This window comes from Xiphophorus maculatus, chromosome 9 (assembly GCF_002775205.1).
Source record: "Xiphophorus maculatus strain JP 163 A chromosome 9, X_maculatus-5.0-male, whole genome shotgun sequence".
Taxonomy (NCBI): Eukaryota; Metazoa; Chordata; class Actinopteri; order Cyprinodontiformes; family Poeciliidae; genus Xiphophorus; species Xiphophorus maculatus.
The window spans coordinates 8,355,431-8,376,029 of record NC_036451.1 but is presented as its reverse complement, the minus strand read 5'-3'; the positions used below and the strand labels follow the sequence as shown (position 1 = coordinate 8,376,029).

The window sequence follows — 20,599 nt, the reverse complement described above, 5'->3', positions numbered from 1 at the left end:
AGGGAGAAGTTACTCCACGGCTGCATCAAATAATAGTATTATTTGTACAGCTCTATACAAAATCAATATCTCCTATGGCTTATGGACAGAATTGTAAAAATAATGATTAAAAGAAGTTAAAATAGACACATTCTATAAAAGATTGAAATGCTTTACTAAAAATACAGATTTTTGGTTCTTTCTTAAAGCTGTGGCATTCGACAGATGAGCAACAGCGGGACAGAAAGCTCTGTCAACCATGTTGAGCTCAGTTGGGATCTCGACACATGAAGAAATTTGGGATGAGTGGAGCAGAGGCAGTGTGTTGTGGTATGTGGGTTGAGAAGTTCTTTGAGGTAAAGAGAAACATTTCCATACAAGCATTGATAATTGAGGAGAGAGATTTTGAAATGAATCCTGATGGAGATGGGAAGCTGGTGCACATTTTTGCAGTCTCATTAAGATAGCTGCAAGGTTTTGGACAATTCGAAGACTCTAAAGACTCTTTCTAGAGATCCCTAGGAGCAGTGATTTACAACAGTCCAGTCTGCACTTGGGAGATGTCGTTCTGGTATACAAAAAGACGCTTTGGAAAAGAGTATCCAGATGTGCTTCCCCTACATTTTTCACCACAACCAATTTATCAATCCATCGTCTATACCAGCTGTCAGGGTCACATGGTGGTCTGGTGGCCACATATTGTGGTCAATGTGAGATGTGGAACACACCCTGGATGTGTAGCCAGTCCATCATACATTGTATGGTTAATACAATCAAACAAATTTTCAAACAAAAATGAATAAATTTGCTGTAAATCTTCACCATTTAAATTTAATTTGTCTGTAATCTTTGACACAAATTTGCACTGACAGTTTCTTTAACATATGGCTTCAAAATCCTGGCTACCCAGCAGACAGTTGGTATGTGACACTTTCCATTCTTCTTCTCAGAATGTGAAACTGCATGCGTGCATGTGTGTGTGTGTGTGTGTGTGTGTGTGTATGGGCGTGCATGTGCGGGGGTGTGTGTGTCTGTGCCCGGATGCTTATGGGTCAATGTCAGTCTGTATGGAAGAGATAATGAGGCAGTGTGTGCTTCACCCAGCTAACCCCTGGATTTAACTTACAAGTCCACCGAAATTGGCTGCAGAAGTGGAAAACTGGGAGAGCATTGTCTAACTATGTGTTGTTGTTCTTAGTTTTTTTTTTTTTTGCTGTAATTTAACCCAAAGGACTCAAAAATATTTTTCTCAGACCTCAGCAATGACAGCTTCACATCAAAAACAGGAATTACAGCTGGTTCAACTAAGCACGTCTTTGTATGGGATGTCACAATTTGACAAGAGAGTGAATTGCTTTCAACTCTATTGCACTTACACACCATGAAAATACTGAAAATAACACTCTACTATCTAATTATTTCTGGCATACAGCAAAAAAGCTTGAAATGAAAGAGATGACTGAAAAAAGAAAACTAAATTCTTTCACAAAACATAAAAATATCAACCAATGATAGCCAATGACTACAGTATATTATCTAATCTATATTTTTACTTTAGACTAATTAAATAAATCTGAGGTAACACTTTATTTGACGGGTTGTGATTAAAACTGTCATGACACCGTCATAAACATGACATAACACCTGTCATGAACATGAGTAAGTCTTCATGAATATTTATGACTGTTGTCATAAAGTGTCATTTGGTAAATCATGACACTTTTAATACAAAGTTGACATTATTCAAAATGTCTTTGTTATGACAACTTGACTTACTCATGTTCATGAGAGGTGTTATGTCATGTTTATGACAGTGTCATGACAATCTTATTCACAACCCGTCAAATAAAGTGTTACCAAATCTGAAAATAAGGCTGGGCGATTGGACAAATTTATTGACCATCGACTACAGGCTGTACCCTTCTATGGTTGTTTTTTAAGAGCGATTTCTTTATTTTATTTTATTTTATTTTTTTACTTTCTTAATTACTGTAATTACAGTGATATATTGATACCAAACTATAGGCATTTTCAGCACAAAACATTGCTGATAGTGGCTTCATAATGAGCAGCATGGTGACGAGCATTTTCAGAGTTTTTGTTTGGCTACATCTGGACAATTTTAGATCAGAAAAAAATTGGACTGCTTTATCCAAGATCCTATCCAGATCACTTAAGAAAATAGTCTGAGTGGTCACACTAGTATTTTGCAACATACATTTTTGAAAAGTAGGTCTATCAGTGGTTTGATAACTGTCTCAACCATGCCCAGTTGAAAAACTTTGTGTAGACTCCATTTAGAAAGATTTCGCTGTGAAAACAACACTAGTAACATCTAATTTGATACATAGCATACAGATTTCTATTTGTATTGATAAAACCCAATTGATTTAGCAAATTTAATCTATATTTTCATCCACGACAACTGAAAATGGTAAACTGGTTAAACTCATGTTTTTGGCAAAGTTATGAAAGGGTGTGTCTCACCTTCTTCTTGGACTTGAACACATTACAGCGGAAAACATTGCTCTGACCATCTCTGGCAATGTAGCTGAAGATCTTCAAATCTTGTGAGTCATGAGAAACGTAGAATATTCTAAAAAAAAAAAAAAAAAAAGTGAAGTAGTTAAGAATGGACATACAAAATCCCCCAACAAATCAAGGAAGCATCTTAAAAACCTAAAAACATATTTAGTGACAAGGAGACATGAGATGAGAATAGTCTGATGCTTTTTTTAAAATGTATAACTTGTTTCTCTTTGTAAGAAACAAACATGTGTTATTTGAATAAATCAGAAAGACAATTTCTATTGCTTTTTGTTCAGCCAGGAACAGGAAGTTCAGAAAATCAAAAATAAAGTGTAAACATAACTGAGGTTTGGGTGAAAAAAAGTTCTGCTGGTGGGGGAAAATTACAGAAACTAGTTGTGAAGAGATAAATAACATCCTGCAGAGCATGTAAACACAAGAAGAGAGAAGTAGGAAAAAAGACGGAAAGGTAAAAAAACACAACAACAACAACAACAAACAATAAATAATAACCTGCAGGAGGGAGAAATGTGTACGTACTGGGATCCACAGATACTAATTCGTGACAGACTATGGCTGGACAAAATAAAACAGATGAAAGAGGGAAGAAAATGTTGAAAGAATGCAGAAATAATAATCAAAGAAACTGTGAATAAAAGGCTGTTTTTATTTTAACTTAAAAACACCCAAAAGAAAAAGAAAATCCCAACAACTTTCTGATGCTTTACGTCACACCAGCCACAATTTTATAAGCTTAAAGGTCTTTGTGCACAACTCAAACCTCCCTTTTGAAACTCCCAAGCAATGTGAAACTAATTTGCATGCTCTCCACCCTTCTGTGAGATGCGTGAGACCGGATGAATATTTTATTTTGTTTTTGAGCACAATGTAATATGATGGTCTTGTGCAAAGCCCAACATTGGCTCCACAACTAATCAAGAAAAAGAAAAAGAAAAAAAAAAAAAAAACCTTAGTTGTTTGCCAAAACCTTAAAACCATATAAACAGACATCTCCCCACAGGGACGCTCATTAAATAATGCATCCAGAAATGCATTGGCCTCATCTTTAATTATCCCAAATAAGGGCCAAACTTCAACTGTATAAACCACAACTGAGCAATAATCGTTTCAATCCCTACCCCCAAAACCATGGCTTAACTCTTAATCAACTTGGATATACATGTAAGTACATACATGTAATTTTTTCCAAAACCTCAGTTCAATAACTTATAAAGGTGATACCAATGTGCAGTATAGAATATAACACTGTGTAAAAGCTAACATCTGCTTGGGTTTACTTAGTACTCTAGTGATTCTTGATCCTTGACTAAGAATATACTTAATGTGTGCTTTTAGCAGTCTTCCTTAATGCCCTAAGGAAACAGTTTTTTGTATTGATTTCAAACATTAATCTCATTTATTTGAATCTTTGCATGTGTTTTCAATCTCCCAAAAACAAAATTATTTTAGCTTTATTCAAGGGATTTTTTTCAGTTTACTCTCTTAGTCTTCAAATCCAATTGAAACTAAAAGTCCCAGTTTCAAAATTTTAAACGTGATGCATATGTCACTAAAATATAAAATTTAACTGTGTAGGCCCCAACTGTCCCCTAAAGGATACCACAATCAAGGAGAGCACATATTTCCAGTCTGAAAGCAGGATTTCATGTTTTTTGTTCTGAAAAATGTTAATATTTGTGCTTACATTTTCAGTTTGAAAAGAAATAGCAATAACAAACTTTTTTGTTATTCTTATTGTATTCTCTTGGAGGATTTGGCTAGAGCCTTCAGTAAACCAATCTGCAACTCTATCCAGATTCTTAATAGGCTGCCTATTCCTTAACTCACTGACTGTTCTTAATCGCTCTATAAAGCCCCACTAGAAAATTCATATGGATTCTTACAAGCTATTTTTTTGTCTTGATATGTTTACATATTTTATGTGCAAACTAAGCACATTGATTAAACAACAAAGTCCTTGTTTATATTGCTATTACTGTCTGTGACTTGATTCTGATTAGGTTTTCTTATTGTGCTTTTCATTACAGTGAATCTGAATATCAACTTACTGTAGAGAGTATGAAACACATGAGGCAGAACAGCTTTGTAATTGGGTAATTAGAGCCATAATAAAAGGCCTGGTATAGGATGGTTTGAGTAATTTATCACACTGAGACAATAAAAAACCAGACAGGAGTAAAAAAATAAAAAAATAGAGGGGGTTATGTAAATAAATACATGCCTGCTCTGGCAAAATGCACATCTATCTGTTTGGCCATGTGCATGTTAGTTTTTGTGCATGAGATTGTGTACTTTTAATCAGGATACTCATCTGTTCACCCAGTGACATTTCTGTGGTATTTATTTGGGTGTATTTCCTGGAAGCCAGACTGGCTGGGGCTGCGTCGTATGGATGGTGTTCTTCATCAACACAGCTTAGCAGATGGTCAAATGCCAGACACGGCTCACTGCTGTGACTCATTCAATCATGCATACAAACACCACTGAGCCAAAGAACCGGTACCTGATTTTCTTTTCTGTGTGATGCTGTCTAGATGCTGTTCCAGGAGGTCAATGCATACACATACAGACATCTAATAATCTTGTGGTCCTCCAGTTTATTTGACCACAAATGAGTTAGGACAACAGAACAACAGTGGTCTGTTGCCATTACTGGGGGTTCTGTTATAATCCTAAACATCTCTTTAACAATTATTTCTCACCTTTAAAACAACTGTGTGACAGCCTTTTGTTTGTTTACACTGTAAATAAATATTCTGTCATTTTACACGTTCTGGATTATCAACAAGCCGATTTTTACTTCAGTGCAATGTTGATAGACAAACTCAGTTGTCTTTTGCAGATTTCAGCAAGAAAAAACATCAGTGTTCAAAACTATTTTTTTCTGTCAAACAGAGCTAGACTGAATGTGGAAAATCCCAAACAAGACTGTGAGTGAGTCTGTAATAGCTTAGACTCACTTACTACAAGGACCTTACTTGCTTTTTTTAACCTGCTGGTGTCACATCCTGTCTTTATTATAAATATGTGGCTGCAGTCTAACATGAATCTGAATGATCTATTAGTTTGAAAAACGGAGCAATGATTAAAAGCGCCAATGAAAACTACTTACTGACTCAACAAGCATAATGAGACATGTATTCCAGCACACACACAGATAGTGAGAATATATAAATTAAATAAAACTTCAAAAAGTTCTACCTAAGACCCTGACTAAATTAGAACTGTCCCATTTCCCATTTGTTTGGATTAAAATGATGTTTTTTTTCTTTCAAACAAAACTTTCAGAAATCCTAAAAAATCACTGAAGTACAATTATGGCCATGTCAAAGCCAGTAGGTGCCAATGAAGTGAAAGAAAACAAATTCTTAATATTTGCAAGTCTATTTTTTTTTCAAATCTTGATCTAGACCTTACCCATTGTGAGGCATGTACTTACAACTCTAACCTACAACTTCTGAATGGCCATGTGTGATACAACTCAAGACTATGACCATTGAGACATATAGAAGAGAGAAAGCCAGTGAGTTTCCTTCAAGTTGCAGTTTACCCATATCATCGTAAAATATCCATAAAAAAGTTTTGCCCAGGTTTTTACAAATAATGCAAAGTTACTCTTCTTGTCAGTCAAATGTTGAACATCTCTTAAGTTTCAAAATGACACAATTCTGCATTTCCCGGAATTGCTGCCAGCTCTGTTTACCTTAGGAAAGAATGTAGCCGTAGCACTTTTTATTCATCGCTTGCATTAATTAGAGTTTCTAAGCACTTATAAGTAGGACTCAATGTCTTCCTGATATCTTGGGATATAGCTATGAAATGATGCAGTTGCCAATTTTATTTAGCTATTTTGCCACTGGAGAACCTCGTCTTTGTGTCACCACACACATTGAGCAGCGAGATTGTAAATGGTCTGTACTTGTATAGCATCCTAAATCTCTTCATACTTTATTCAGTCATTCACACATTCATGAACACCCCCGCACACAGTTGACAGGAAGGCACTACATTGTAGCTATAGCTGCCCTGGTCCAAAGTTGCCATGCATGGGCATGACCTGGTTCACTCACTGGCAATCCAACGACTACAGGACAAATCAGTGAAAAATCTTAAAAGGTATTGCTCCAAAACCAATTTTCAAATCTATAAAGAAATTGCTCAAAACAAATCATCTACGGCCATTTCAGTTCTATCACCTAAATCTGACATAAAACCTGTTGGGTACCATGAGAAGAGTGCCTTTTTGCTATGGATTATGCAAATAGAAATAAAAATGCCACCCTTTATATGTTTCAACCTTAGTAAATCATTTTAAACAAGACTGAGTTACTATCAAATTAGTTAAGTAGTTTGCTACAAATGACTATCAGCAGCAGAAGTAATATTTATGTCAACAGAAATGATTTTTAAAACATAAGCCTCTTTATAAACCTACAATTTCATCACAACGCAGAATAGAATACCTATAAATAAATTACTGAAACAGATTGTATGGACATTAATAAATTATGGAGGAACAGAAAATTAAATTGCCTGAATAGCTTTCTGCTATATGCTAACAATCACAAACAGAATACTAACGCAACCTTATAAACAATCCTTACCATCCAATACTGGAATACTGACCATTACAGTACAGATAGATTTTAACCTTTCTATCTGCTTTTGGGGCCTTCACTTAAATCCTGCACAGTGAGTCAATAAGATAAAAGGAAATTCCCTGCTTTTTCTGAAGCTGGGGACATGCTCTTGTGATCTGCCCAAGTCTTGGTTACTGTGGAAAACTCTCAGAAAGATACAAAGCAACATTACTGGCTGTCAGACTGCTGAAGCGCAGCTGAGAGTGAGTAAAAGTGAGCTTAACTGGCTGGCTTAGCTGACAAATCCCTCAGCGGAACACAGATGACGGCAGAGATACATCTTTATCCACCGTCTCTCAGAGGAACAGCTGCCAAACATCCAGGTGAAGACACATCAAACAGATAGCAGCTTTGAATAAGAGAGGTAGTCCTGACATAAATGCTGGTTAAAAGTGAAAATAAATCAAACTACAAATACTGCTAGCAGCAAACTTCTTTATCTTGAACTTAAAGAGTTAGTCTGCCTTGTTTTCAGTCATGCTGTCTTCTCTTGAGGGTATGTCACTATCTGCTGTTGCTGACTAAAATCACATAACAAGAAAATGGTGGGTCTACAAATAATAAAAAAAACATAGTTGATTGACGAAAAGTCTCACAATTCAATCTTGAAGAGTATTCTGTGAATTAAAGAATATAGGTTCAACTTGAACACCTTTCTGCTAAATATAATCCTTAAACTAAATGGGATAAACTAATCAATAAGAATCAATTTTTAATTTTAGATCATTCAGATATTATTAAACTTATTGAGGAAAAAATCTAAAAATATTGGATTTGAATCTTTGGTTCTCAGAAACATTAAAAACAAATGACTTCACAGGAATCAATTCTTCTTTTTGTAATATTTATAGCCAAACATAATAGAATGTCTCACAAAATAGATAAAAAGGTCAAGACTTTTCATCTGTAGGTGAGGACTTGAGCAATTATTCACAACTCTGATAGGTTTTTTTGAGCCATTTAATTAACATTTCATGAATCATAAAAAGCCAACTTATTGACTAAAGGTTGAACTTTTCTTTTCAGAAGCGCTTGACTGTGTAGAATGAAAAAAATTCTGATCAACAGTAAACATTGTGGAATGAAATATAGATTAAAAGTCATGCATAATATAAATATGCTGTTATAATTAATGACATATGTTGTTTTTTTTTTGCTTAGTGTGTATTAACAGCAAACCTGAAGGATGATTATAATTAAAATATTACATGTGTGCAGTGTCTCTAAAATATGTAGAAATTATTATTTGAAATTTGGCTTTGTGCAACAGAAAAGCTGATACTTTGGAAAAAGTTGGAGGCATAGAAATTTAGTTTCTGAATCTAAGACAAGGGACTTGAATAAGGAATGTGGGGTTTGTTCCCTTACTCTGTTTTCAGTAATTAACATTACCTCTAGTTTCTTCAATCAAATTGTATTTCTGAGTTTATTGCTCCAAAGAGCAGACATCCATTGATGTATTTTTAGCACATTTAGTCACTGTCCTTGTCAAGGGAAATTGTGTTTCTTCTCTGCCTTTTCAACAAAGTATTGTTTGAAAGTAGCTCAATCGATATTGTCAAATCATGGACGCTGTTTGACAGACAGTGCTGTCAGACTAACAATTGTATTTTATAGATTACTCAATCTGTCAAAAACATTATTCAAAAAATAAACAAACTGAATATTTTAAGATTTTTTTTTATTTCATTGTTTTACTGTCAATTCTAGTCATATTAAACTCACTGAAGTCCCAGTAACACAAAACCAACAGACCAACCAGCTTCTGCTGTACACAAACAAATGTAAAGCACCTCAGCCTGGCACTGAGTAACTATTAACAGACAGTGTAATGCCGGATTAACTAGATTCTCAATGACCGCACACTCGTTCACACTCTTAACAGCTAACCATGGCAATAAGCCATTCCTGTTAACAGGCTGAATCCATCGTGCAGGAGGCTTGCGATAGGATGTTTGAGTAATGAAGTGGGGTTGCTGCAGAATGCCTCGATCATTTTTCCTCCGATAAATTGCTGCCCGTGAAAACACAGGAGCTATAAATCAAAAGCAAAGAGGCAACACACACATACACATCATCACCAGTGGCACAGTTACTTACGATCGATACAATATTGCGCCTGTGCCAGATCAGACTTGAGATGTCTGTGTTTGCCTGTTGCAGCATGAGCATCATGTTCGGGCATGAAATCTGAACTGAACGGTATTAAATATCTCTCCACATTAAACGTCCTGCTATTGGAAATCATTGAAAGCTTCAGTTTCGGCAACATGAAACATTTGGAACTACAGCATAGTATCAACCTGAAAGCACAGGAGAATCTCATCTTAGAGCCATGAAAGTATCCCATTTAGGTTGAAGTAGAGAGGGTCTTTAATTGTTTGAGTCTGGTGGAAACTGCCTACTATCTTATTATGGTGTGAGTAATATTTTGAGATATAAACCATAGCATGAGTGATCAGAAAATATTTCTATATTTATATAAGCCTTGTGGCTTGTCACTATGCATTGTGGCAAATTCCAGTCTTGCTTTTTATGCTGTGCTTTCAAAATCGGTGTCCTCCTTTGTTATCTCCCACTTTGGCTCAAGCAACGGCGGATGCACCTTGACCTTGGAGTGCATCTTTAATTTCTTTGGAGTTTGTTCTGGCCTCTATGGTTGCCATTTGTATTGGCCTTCTCTTAAATTTGTTATAATTGTTTTTCTTCTATGGCCTTAAACTTCTGAATAATATGTGCAATTGTAATCAAGGGAGCATCATGCTGCTTGGGGATGATCTTACAGCTTGTACCTTTTCATGCCTGCATATAATTTTCTTTCTATTCTCCTGGAACACCTTTCTTCTTCACTTCCTGTGGTCCATGTTCAGTGTGGTCCACATTATGTCACCACACAGTCTAGTGACAAGTCACCCTTTAAATAGGCACACTGACTGACTACAGGCTTAAAAACACCTTAGTTTAACATGTCCTTATGGTTTAATTACTTTCAATCTTTTCTAAAGGTACCAGCAATTTTGTTCATGTCTGTTTCATTTGTTTACTTCTTAAAATGATTCTGCTGAGCCACATTTCAAAAGTAATAAGCTAATTTTAAGTAAGTTATTATCATTATGTTATCATAACACTTGGAATATAAAACAATTGTATAAACAGTCCCTTGCTATATTAATATTGTGCATGCACATGCGATGATGATTGAATCACAATATATTGTACAGCTCTAGTGCTTTAACACTTCAACACTCATAAGCACTATTGTCTGAGAAAAAAAAACAAGTAATTCTGAACAAACACAAAGCTCCACACCTCTTCCTCTATATTTTATTCCTCGGCCCAGTCAACAGCCCTGAACCTAAAATGCTGTCCAGAGCAGGATGCATCCGACACAGATGTAACCTAATCACACAGTACAGACACAGCAGCATTTTGATTTAAGAGACAAAGTGGCAGAAGTACAGGTTCATTATCAGAAAAGATGTTATGTCAGCTCAAACTCTGCTTGCCAACATAAAGAAAAGCATGAGAATTTTATTGCACAGACTTGGCAAATCTGAACAGACTTAATCATGGAGCAGGCAGCTGGATGATTAAATTCATTTAAGTCAAGGAGAAAGGTTAGCAGCTCAGCTTTATTTTAATATAAGAATCTTGCAATCCTCACTAAAATAACACATAAATGCCTGTGCCTGGATAAAAGCACATTCTGAGCTCTCGCATGTGAAATGGGGTCATTAAAGTTATATTTCTTCCGTACAAAAGACTGAATGAAACTTTTAAACACAAACCACAAAACTGTTCAAGAATGGGGGGAATTATTTATGCTGGTGTTTTTCCTCAAAGGAGCTACAGGAGTGGCTGCGGTGGATCTCAACTTCCCATTTCTATGCATGAGTTTAAGAGAATGGGAACAACAGTCTCTAGTTGATAGATAAGCACTGTGCTTAAGAATGTGAATTTTACAAACACATAACATGACCTATATTTAATCCTTTATCATGTTTAAAATCAATTTAATTGTAAAATGTAAGAATAAAAGGCAAGTACCGTTGTCTTTTTCTAGACCAAATCTCCTTGTTATAAGTGAAGAATAAATCATATTTAACTGGATTAGTCACATTTAGCTGGTGCTCACTCGGAAATACTGACCCCATTCAGTTTAGAAGAAGCACATATCAAAGAGTCAAAGTGAAGGCTGTGCTCACAGCACAGAAAATAAAAGAGCAGCACTTTAGGGCTGAAATGGTCTTATCTTGAACAAAGATTAGTTTCATGGAATAAGAGTGAATATTTATTAGGAATTCTGTAAGTTAAGTAGAGGAGCTGCAACTACAAAAGAAGAGAACTCATAAGCAAAGTTTGAAAATTTGTGCTAACCAGCATATTTCAAATCTAGATGCCCTCCAAAAACATTTAACGTTGTCTGTCATCAATCACTCCTTTCTGTCTCTGTGCTAGTTACTTAGTTAATGTCAATTTTTTTTATTCCATGCTAAACCTAAAAATCAGTCATCATGTTAAACCAACACAAGTGTCTTCTTAATTTAAAATAACAAAAAAACAACAAACTTCTACAATTGATTGATTTGCCAAGTCTGAATTTGGTTGATTCATTGGCATTATGAAACTTTGCTTTATTTCCAAAAAAGAAAAGAAAACAAGTGCTGCTATTTTATTTTTGATAGCAGGAGAAATTCTGAATCCAAAGTACATAAAGTGATTATGGTATAATTCTCATTTTTGCATCAAGCATATAGTGTCAATCTTAATCTTATTTTTTACTGAACTCAAAAAGTTCACCCATGAATATGCTGCTTCATATTATGCAACCAGATCAAACTGGTAGGAGATTTCAGTTTTAATACATTTCCTAGAAAATAATTTTCAATATTCAACTTGCCAATCACAAGTCAAACAAAACTGACCGACTAGAGGTCCGGTGCATCACAGAATTTAAGAATAGACAGGTTCTCTGAAGGTCACCAGATCAAATGCGTGGCAGGAGTTTTAATCCCAAAAATAGGACTGATGAAACAGAATGGTGCAACTGTCTTTCTTTTCAGAAGAGCAGAGAAATGAAAGGCAGAAAGAAAAAAACAAACCGTCTAAAACATCAGTTGAATGCAGGCAAACAAACAGAAAGAAGAAGCAACAAGTCATGAATAAGAGAAAGCTGATGTGGAGCTTATACATAAGATCACAGGGAGAGAAGCGGATAAATCTGTTGACATTCCTGCAGAGTGTGCTCCAGTAACAACTCCAAGCTCTACCAGGATCTGAGAAGAACAAGACAAAAACATGCAAAAAACCTTCCCCGAATGTAAAAACGGGGTGTTTTTTATGGTAATATCAGCTTTTATTATTAATCTCCTGACCAAAACCCCCAATATGAAGTAACAAAATCTTGGTTATGATGAGTATTTACTCTAAATAATTTCAAAACCTAATAAGGAGTTTAGAACAGAAAGAACCTAGCTGTACTGCAAATAAACATTGCTGTGAAAATGTCTTGGTGACGTCAAACTGTAGCACAGTTTAGATTTCTCATTATCATTGCTCTCTTATCTGCCCTAGCTAAAGGACAACTTAAGCTAACTCCTTCACAACATTTTAGTTCTCCTCTTTCACTTCGTGAGCTCTCCTTTCTTATTAAATCCAGGGGATGTCAGTGATTAAAAAAATCCTGCAGTAAATATATCCAGTCAAACTATATATATAAAATTCTTTCCCTCCTTATAAGGAAAAGACTAATAATTTAAAAGGACTAATAAAATAGCACACATTTTGCAAGTTGCGTCCTTCTACAACTTAAATATTTTCTCAATTTCAATATATGGACAGGTCAGTCTCTGTTAGTAACTCAATTGTAAAAACTAAAACAAAGTCAGTGGTTTATTCCAAGTGTCTGTTTCTGTTTATTTGCTGATAAGTCTCTCTGTAAATTTGAATCATACATAAGATGAAGCAAAAATTAATACAGCAATGTTAGACCACTAAAAAGTCTCCCCTTGAAGTGTTCAGTATGCACAGTCAATACCTGGTTAAGGCTCCTTTTGCATAAATTACTGCATCCACAGGATTACATAGAGATGATCAGCCCAGGGCTTTCCAGAGTGGTTAAGGAAGCCAAAGGTGTAGATGAACTAAAGTGAACTTTAGTTCATCTGCATTACTGGTTCTGGGATTTTTCACTTTTCCGTCAATTTCTGGGGTCAACATTTGAGAACGAAAGGTAAAAAAACCCCCAAAAAACAAAACACTACTTCTGAAAAGTAGACTTTGGACAACTAAGCAACAATCCAGTCATTCAACCATTTAGCTTAAGTAAAATACATTTAATATTTCACTACATTTCCAGCCCAGGATTTGGTCTGAAATCCTCTTGAGGCTGCAGCAACACTCATCCCTGTTGTTGGTGCACCTTTTTTTTTTTTTTTTAACAACTATTTCTTTCCACACAACTTTCTACTAAAACAACTGGACACAGCAGAGAGCAGCCAGCTTCTTTAGCAATTATCTTTTAGTATTAAAATATTTTTTATGACTTCTCTCATGTAATATAATTATTTTAAATTAGCCTTCAGCCATAAAAATCAATGTGAATACAAATAAACGCTTGAAAAATCTCACTGTGTGAAAAAAAATCTATATAATATCAGGCTTCCTTTTAAGTTGCACTATTGAAATGAATTAACTTTTTAGTAGCATTCTATTTAACTGAGACAGACCTGAAATTCTCTAAATTGCTTTTGTATTTTTGATTAAAGAAGAGGACTAAAGCAAAGCTGCTCATGCTGAATCTGAATTAAACCTTAAATTGAATAAAATAAAATAAAATAAATAAAATAGGGGTTTGTAATATTGAATTCAACTCTTTGTAGTTTCCAGGCTCAAATACTTTTTACAGCTTACTCAGATGTTGCACAGTCTTCCATTCCTAGCCTGGATTCCCTCCCTTTGTTTTTCTGTGTCTGGAACAAGTATGATACCATCAGCCTATTCTCCTGGTGAGTTGGGCTTCCACATCTCTGCATTCAGCTCTGCTTGGCTTCTCTCAGCTAATCTAAGCTTTATTCTCTCCAGCTTTCAATTTTACATCAGTTGCCCAGCTTTTGGTATTGCAAAAACAAAATTTCACATCAGAAGCCAAACTTCTAGTCTCAAGTTCCAGAGTCAACTTCACATTCTGAAACCAAACACTTAAATATTATTATTATTTTTTTAAAGTTCTTACATGATATATTATTGTTTCAATAAAGACCATCAGAATAAATATATAAAGTGTAAAAAATGAGTTCAAGCATGTTTTCCCATTTTAAAATATATATTTTTTCAGATTACAGTTTCAAAAACATTCAGATTTCAATTCAAGAATTTTCTGTCCATTTCACAATTTAAAAAAAAATTATTTTAGGGTTTTATGTTAGTGGTTTTATAACAACCCTGAAACAAAACTGACTAAGCAGAGAAGGGGACCATGTTTTTAAAAAATATATATTTTTCTTGCAAGTTAAATCAGCTCTACTTCAAATCTTTATAATTATTTTATACCTTTATTAAATCAGTCCACACTGAACACTGCCAAAACATGACATTTTAAATTTTTATTAAAATATTGGTGCAATAACTACTTGTGTGTGTTATTTTTTTCATCTGCATTTATTACAAACTGAGTGACAATCTTTAATGTTGTTATGCAGGATATTTAGACATTAAAAGTAATTGATGGAGTTTCAGTAACTACACTGAAGGTGTGATGTGAAACTTCAAAGACAACCCAAATCAATTGAATATATAAAAAAACACAGTACAAAGCTCTAGAAACTTTTTTCATTTTATATTACACCCTCCATTACTTATCAAGGCTCTCAAATGGTGACCTTTCCATTAAGACTGGACATCAGTACACCTCCAGTGTACACCTCCAGTGTACTGATGTTAGGTTAATTGGCAAAGTTTGAAACTGTGTGTTGAATTTTTATTTCAGCAGATGAAAACAAACCAGAAACCACCGGCCTTCACCCAGCACCTTTCCTTCTAAAAACAAGCAACCAAAACACATTCTTACTGATTATTGTTCATTTTGGCTCCAAACACAAATGCTATTCAGCTGCCGCACCCAGTTTCACTCAGGAGAATGTGATGCTGCTGCTAATACAGAGTCACGAACCAAGGCCATCCAAACTCTCACATGTGAATGCAGACAGAATGCCCAGAGGCAATAGAGAGCAATCAGTGGGCACAGAAGAAGGAAACACTCTTCGAAAACTCTTCGTTGTCATTTACATTGAATTGAGAGCTGCTGTTGCAAACTACAAAAATTGGAGTCTTGTGGAAGAAATAAGTGCTTCTATACTTTAAATCTTTGGCTGTATGGCAGAGAGACTCTGTAATCAGGGAAATTATCGTTACTCTTTATGACTAAGGGGAGAGATGATTTGAAGCAGTAAGTAAGCCAAAACTGTTAAAAAAATACAACATTTTGTAACTAAGAGAAAAACAACAACAACAAACTTAGTACATCAATATATTCTACCCAAAGCTCTTTAAGTGGCAATGTTTTAGCTTCACCTAGAACAAATTTTGAAAAAAAATCTTTTAGCACCTTTTCCTATCCAGATATTAATCAGTTAGTTCAAAAGTCAACACATCAGACCTACAGTGTACTGATGTACAAGCAGAAAGCACTGAGCTTTTTACATGTCGATGTTAGAAGTAATCTTTTATTTGCAGATGCATGCTTTGCTACAAAGTATCAAGAATACATGAAGGAGCACTGTGTAATTGCCTCTTAGGCAAGGAAATGTTATACTTTAAAAAGGAATTGAAATGTTTATTTGCATTTATAATGTTCTCTAAAAAGGTTTAAGTGGTTAAAAGAAAAATCTACAGTGTGCTTTTTTACAAGATTAAAAAGCACATTCCAGATATGTGAAGACTAATTCTCAAATTGAGTAACCACCTCATCAATTCTGATTACTCATCAGAATAGTTAACAGAATAATCAATTACTAAAATACTGGTATGTTGCAACCCTACTTGCCAACATGTTGGACATTTAGGTTACTTTACGTTTATCTCTGTCAGGCAAACAAAAGCAGCTGCCAACTCTAAAATAATTATCACTGGTTTTCGTGGTGCGATAAAAGCTCTATTTTTTCTTCGTGATTATTGTTTTTTGTTGAGCCTCCATTACATTGCATTTTGGATGAGTACTTTCCTGTCATGCTTTTTTTCTACCATTCTCAATCTAAAAAAGAAAGCACAAAGGTTTTGAAATTAGTCATTTATGAATAAAATTGTCCAGTTTATGTTCAAATAAAGGAAGAAATAACAGATATTAATTTTAATTCAACCCACTTACCCATATTAACTAAGGTGCCTGAAAGTCTACTTCTCCCTGCACTGTGCTTCAACAAACCCACATAGAAATATCAGTTATACTGAAATGTTAGTGTGTTTGTTGTTCATCCAACTTTTGTTGAAAAAGTTTAAAGAAGCTAAGAGAAAGCAACTTCTGCTATTGAGTTCATATCTTATTGATTCATTTAAAGAGACTACTTTAAGAAAGCTTTGCACTACTCAAAAATAATACATAGCCCTTTTAGACTTTTTTCTGGTGTATAAATCTATCAGAAAAAAAAAAAACAACTTTTATATGCATATATTGCTCCTGATTTCCATTACACTAAAATTGTGGATACAAAACCCGCTTGATTGTTTTGGTGTGCATTAGGGGAATAGAGCTATCAGATGGTATCTTTGAAGGGTATTTCAGTTCAGTGGAAATGGCGTGCTCTTCCCCCCTGCCCCCAGAGTTTTACTTCAGTGCAGTTAATACGCTAAAAGATTTCATCAAATGTAACCCAATTAGGCTGTGATCTAAAAGTACAAAAGGCTGAGCTTCAGCTAAGACAGAGACTGTATTAGGTAATACTGTGTTGGGAAAATCTTCATTGTGTGGTTTGTGTGTTATCAGTTCAAATATCAAAGCAAAATGTGCTTGTGGGTGTGTGTGGGCGTGGGCGTGTAGGCGTGTGTGTGTGTGTGCATACTTTACATCAGAACATGTTTCAAATATCAGATAATCAGGGAGTTTCTGACATACACACAAACAGAAGTTTGACTCTAATTGGCTGAGTGTGAATTTCTCTCTGGAAGGTTTGAAGTAAGAAGGAAGGGGCAGAGCTGAGCAGTTTCAGGACAGACTGTTCACAGGCGGCGAGGGCGGGCAGCTTCATGGAGGCTGACAGCAATTACCACAGCTGAAGCCTAGAGAAGTTACAACCAGGACTGACATGTACACACACATAACGAAAAAATGTCCAACCTTTCCCTGGTTTTTACTTTCCACCCAAAAAAGTCACTTCCTAATTCTGTTCTAAAATGTTATATATCTAGGATTTATAGTGATTGCAAATGATAGTTGATAGACTGGGGGGCTTTATACAAAAATAAACAGTCAAGACAGTTAGAAATCTGACATCGTTGAACCTGGGTCTTGAACCCAACAGAAAAAAAAATTATAGCCATAAACATTTTATATCCAGTCCTTTTCATTCAAATCGCTTCAGGGTTTTTGTTTTTCTTTTACCATGCCCTCCACATTTGTTTATACCTCGAGGGAAAATGTGTAAAAACATTGTAAAAACAACTAACTTGTTCTTATATATTGCAGTAATATGATATTTATATCAAATACATAAATATTGTGTACTGGACTGGACTTGGGTAAATGGAATGTTGGGGATGTTATTACTGGCTATTCAGGTTCTGTATCACCAGAACAAGAGCAGTCTTTATTCTTGTCTAAAATTCACGTTTATTGCCAGTGCAGGCTTTTGTTTTTGACTACATAATTCTTTGCCACGATGGTTGGGAGCAGTATCTACACTGTGGGAAATAAGATTCAACTCTATCTTTTCATCTCCTGCTCTATCTTACCATAGCTTATGAAAAAAAGACAACAATATCATTTAACTCCTCTACTTGAGGAAGTTCCCCATCATTGAGGGAGTGTTCCATAGTTTTTTTTTTTCTAATTGAGAACCATGGCCTAAGACTTTGAAGGTATAACTGGCTTCTTCTTTCCACCCTAATGCACAATCTTTCTTATTAGAAATGAAACATAAAATAATAATAAAAAAAGCCACAATTCAAATCTATATTTTAACATTTCAAAACAACACATGTATATTCAAAAAGCCTCTAAATGGGTCAATCAAGACAAATATATGTGCAGCTAAGAAGTCAAGGACACATCTATTTGCCCATGCTGAATCTCATCTTTAATACAAATTACAGCTTGTCTGCAACAGGTCTCTTTTCAGGAGATCACATTAAGCACTCAGGTGAAAACAACATGCAAACGAATTGTGTGAAACCAATTTAGACACATAAGGTCACCAAACACTGAAGGTCTCACTTTTCTCAGTTAGGCTTTTTGCTTATGATTTAACTTTAAGAGAAAGATTGAGCTAAAATGTCGTGGGAGAGTTCAAGAGAAAAGATCACTTCTGACAACCCCTCCCCCCCAAAAAACAGATGCATTTATTACATTTAAATCTGATTATGATGTTGTGACATGACATTAAACAAACTTTATGCACATGATGTGCCTTCATACTCATGATTTAGTTTTGCTTTTAACTTAAATGATTAAAATATAACATTAGATTAATAACTCTGTTTTAGCTGCAAGGGTTTTATTATTTAATTTAAAAGATTTTGTTCATAAAAAAAAGAAAGAAATGAAATCTGACAGTCAGCACGGCATCAGTGCCTATAGGATGATATGAAAGCGCTCAGATTAAAGAGCCGTGTTTTATGTGACTGACAGGCAAAACTATCTAACATGCTGTTTTAGAATGCAGCACAAAGCAGACAATGGAAAAAGCCAGTGAAAAAGATCATTGTATTATATCGTATTACATAAGAAATGATTAGTGCTACAAATCTAAAAAGAGAGCTTTAGTCACTTCTAGAAGGGGAAATTCATGTCACCTCAATGCCATTTCCATGTTCCCAAAATCATCGTCTAGCATTACTTATTTCACTTATTTAGCATGGCAGCCACAGATTTAATAATGGCTATCTGTTAGAAAAGAAATAGCAAGCAACTGTCAACAGTAGTTTCAGTATGCACATCAACCAGAATATAATGCCACCTTTTAAAAGGAAATCTCCAAAGTAGCTCTTTCTGATGTTTTACTTTGAAATCCTAATATAGCTTCTCTGGCTCCCCCAGTTATCTGACACTTAATGCCAGGATGATAGACAAAAAACTGCTTCTGACAAGTCTTGGCTTTAAATATCAGTTTTGTATTTTTTTCAAGAACTGGAATAATAACAGTTAACGCTACAGCCATTACCAGCCAATTATCAGACTACATCTATCGGTGTTTGCAGAGCTTAAACTGAACAATAGATATTACTGAACATGATGCTAGTGCCACCCACATACCAGCATTTGATTTTTTATTTTTTTCATATGAAGTGATGGATAGTGTCAGTGTCGGGCAGCTTTCAGCTTAGACTAAAATGTGGCTGAATATGAAAAGGAATTTGCAAAAAGAAATATGCTAAGCATTTAGGAAACCCTCACACATAATTCAGATTTAAAGCGTCCAGTTCTTCAGCAACTGGAGAAAACAACAATCCTCGCAGGGGTGTTTAAAACTGTCCAGGGTCTTTGAAAAGCATTTTTTTCTCACATTCATAAAAATAAAGACACATGAATATTTATCAGATTAGCCTTTTGAAACATATTATTCATATTTTGAGCCAAAAGGTTTAATTTACACAATGTTCTATAACATGAACCTATGATGCCTTCTAATTAATTCTTAGCTGATAAGTTATCCACAGCCTTTATATGGACGTATCTCCCTTTTATAATGAAGGGTCAGCATTTGAAATTAAGCTCTGAAACACACCACTCAATATCGCACACAGGAAATGAAATATTTACACAACAGCCTAAATGAATCCAAGGTTGAAAAAGGTTGTTGTATTGCTTAACTTGTATACATGAAAACATGGGTGTCCAACGTCAGTCCTCCTTGTGTGTTTTAGTTCTCTTCTTGGTGCAACTCAGCTGAATCAAATGACGGCTCATTCGCAGTCCTCTGCAGAACACTGAAATGCTGAGGAGGTGATTACTACTAGGGCGTTGAAGCAGGAAGGGAACTAAAACATGCAGGTTATGAGCACGTTAGGACCAACTTTGGACACCGTGTATTAAGAGTTGGTGCATCTGACAATTCTCAAACTAAATGCAAAGAAATATCTGCTCCTGAAATTGCACTGCTGAGTAAATAGTACATCGGGAGTGATGCATTTATTTCATAGATAAATTAAACAGTATTAAGGCTTCTAGAAGATAATCCGCCATTTGTTTAAGTAAATCACAGCCAGCGTAAAATACGTCA

General features: G+C 35.1%; 1 protein-coding gene across 1 annotated transcript in view; it reads right to left on the bottom strand.

Annotated features, from left to right (window-relative positions):
- nos1ap (nitric oxide synthase 1 adaptor protein) overlaps positions 1 to 20,599 on the bottom strand; it is a 124,258-nt gene that overhangs the window by 47,906 nt on the left and 55,753 nt on the right. Inside the window, exon 5 of the mRNA XM_023339662.1 lies at positions 2,467 to 2,575. Coding sequence (XP_023195430.1) covers positions 2,467 to 2,575 — 109 coding nt within the window. The remainder of the gene's footprint in view (positions 1 to 2,466; positions 2,576 to 20,599) is intronic.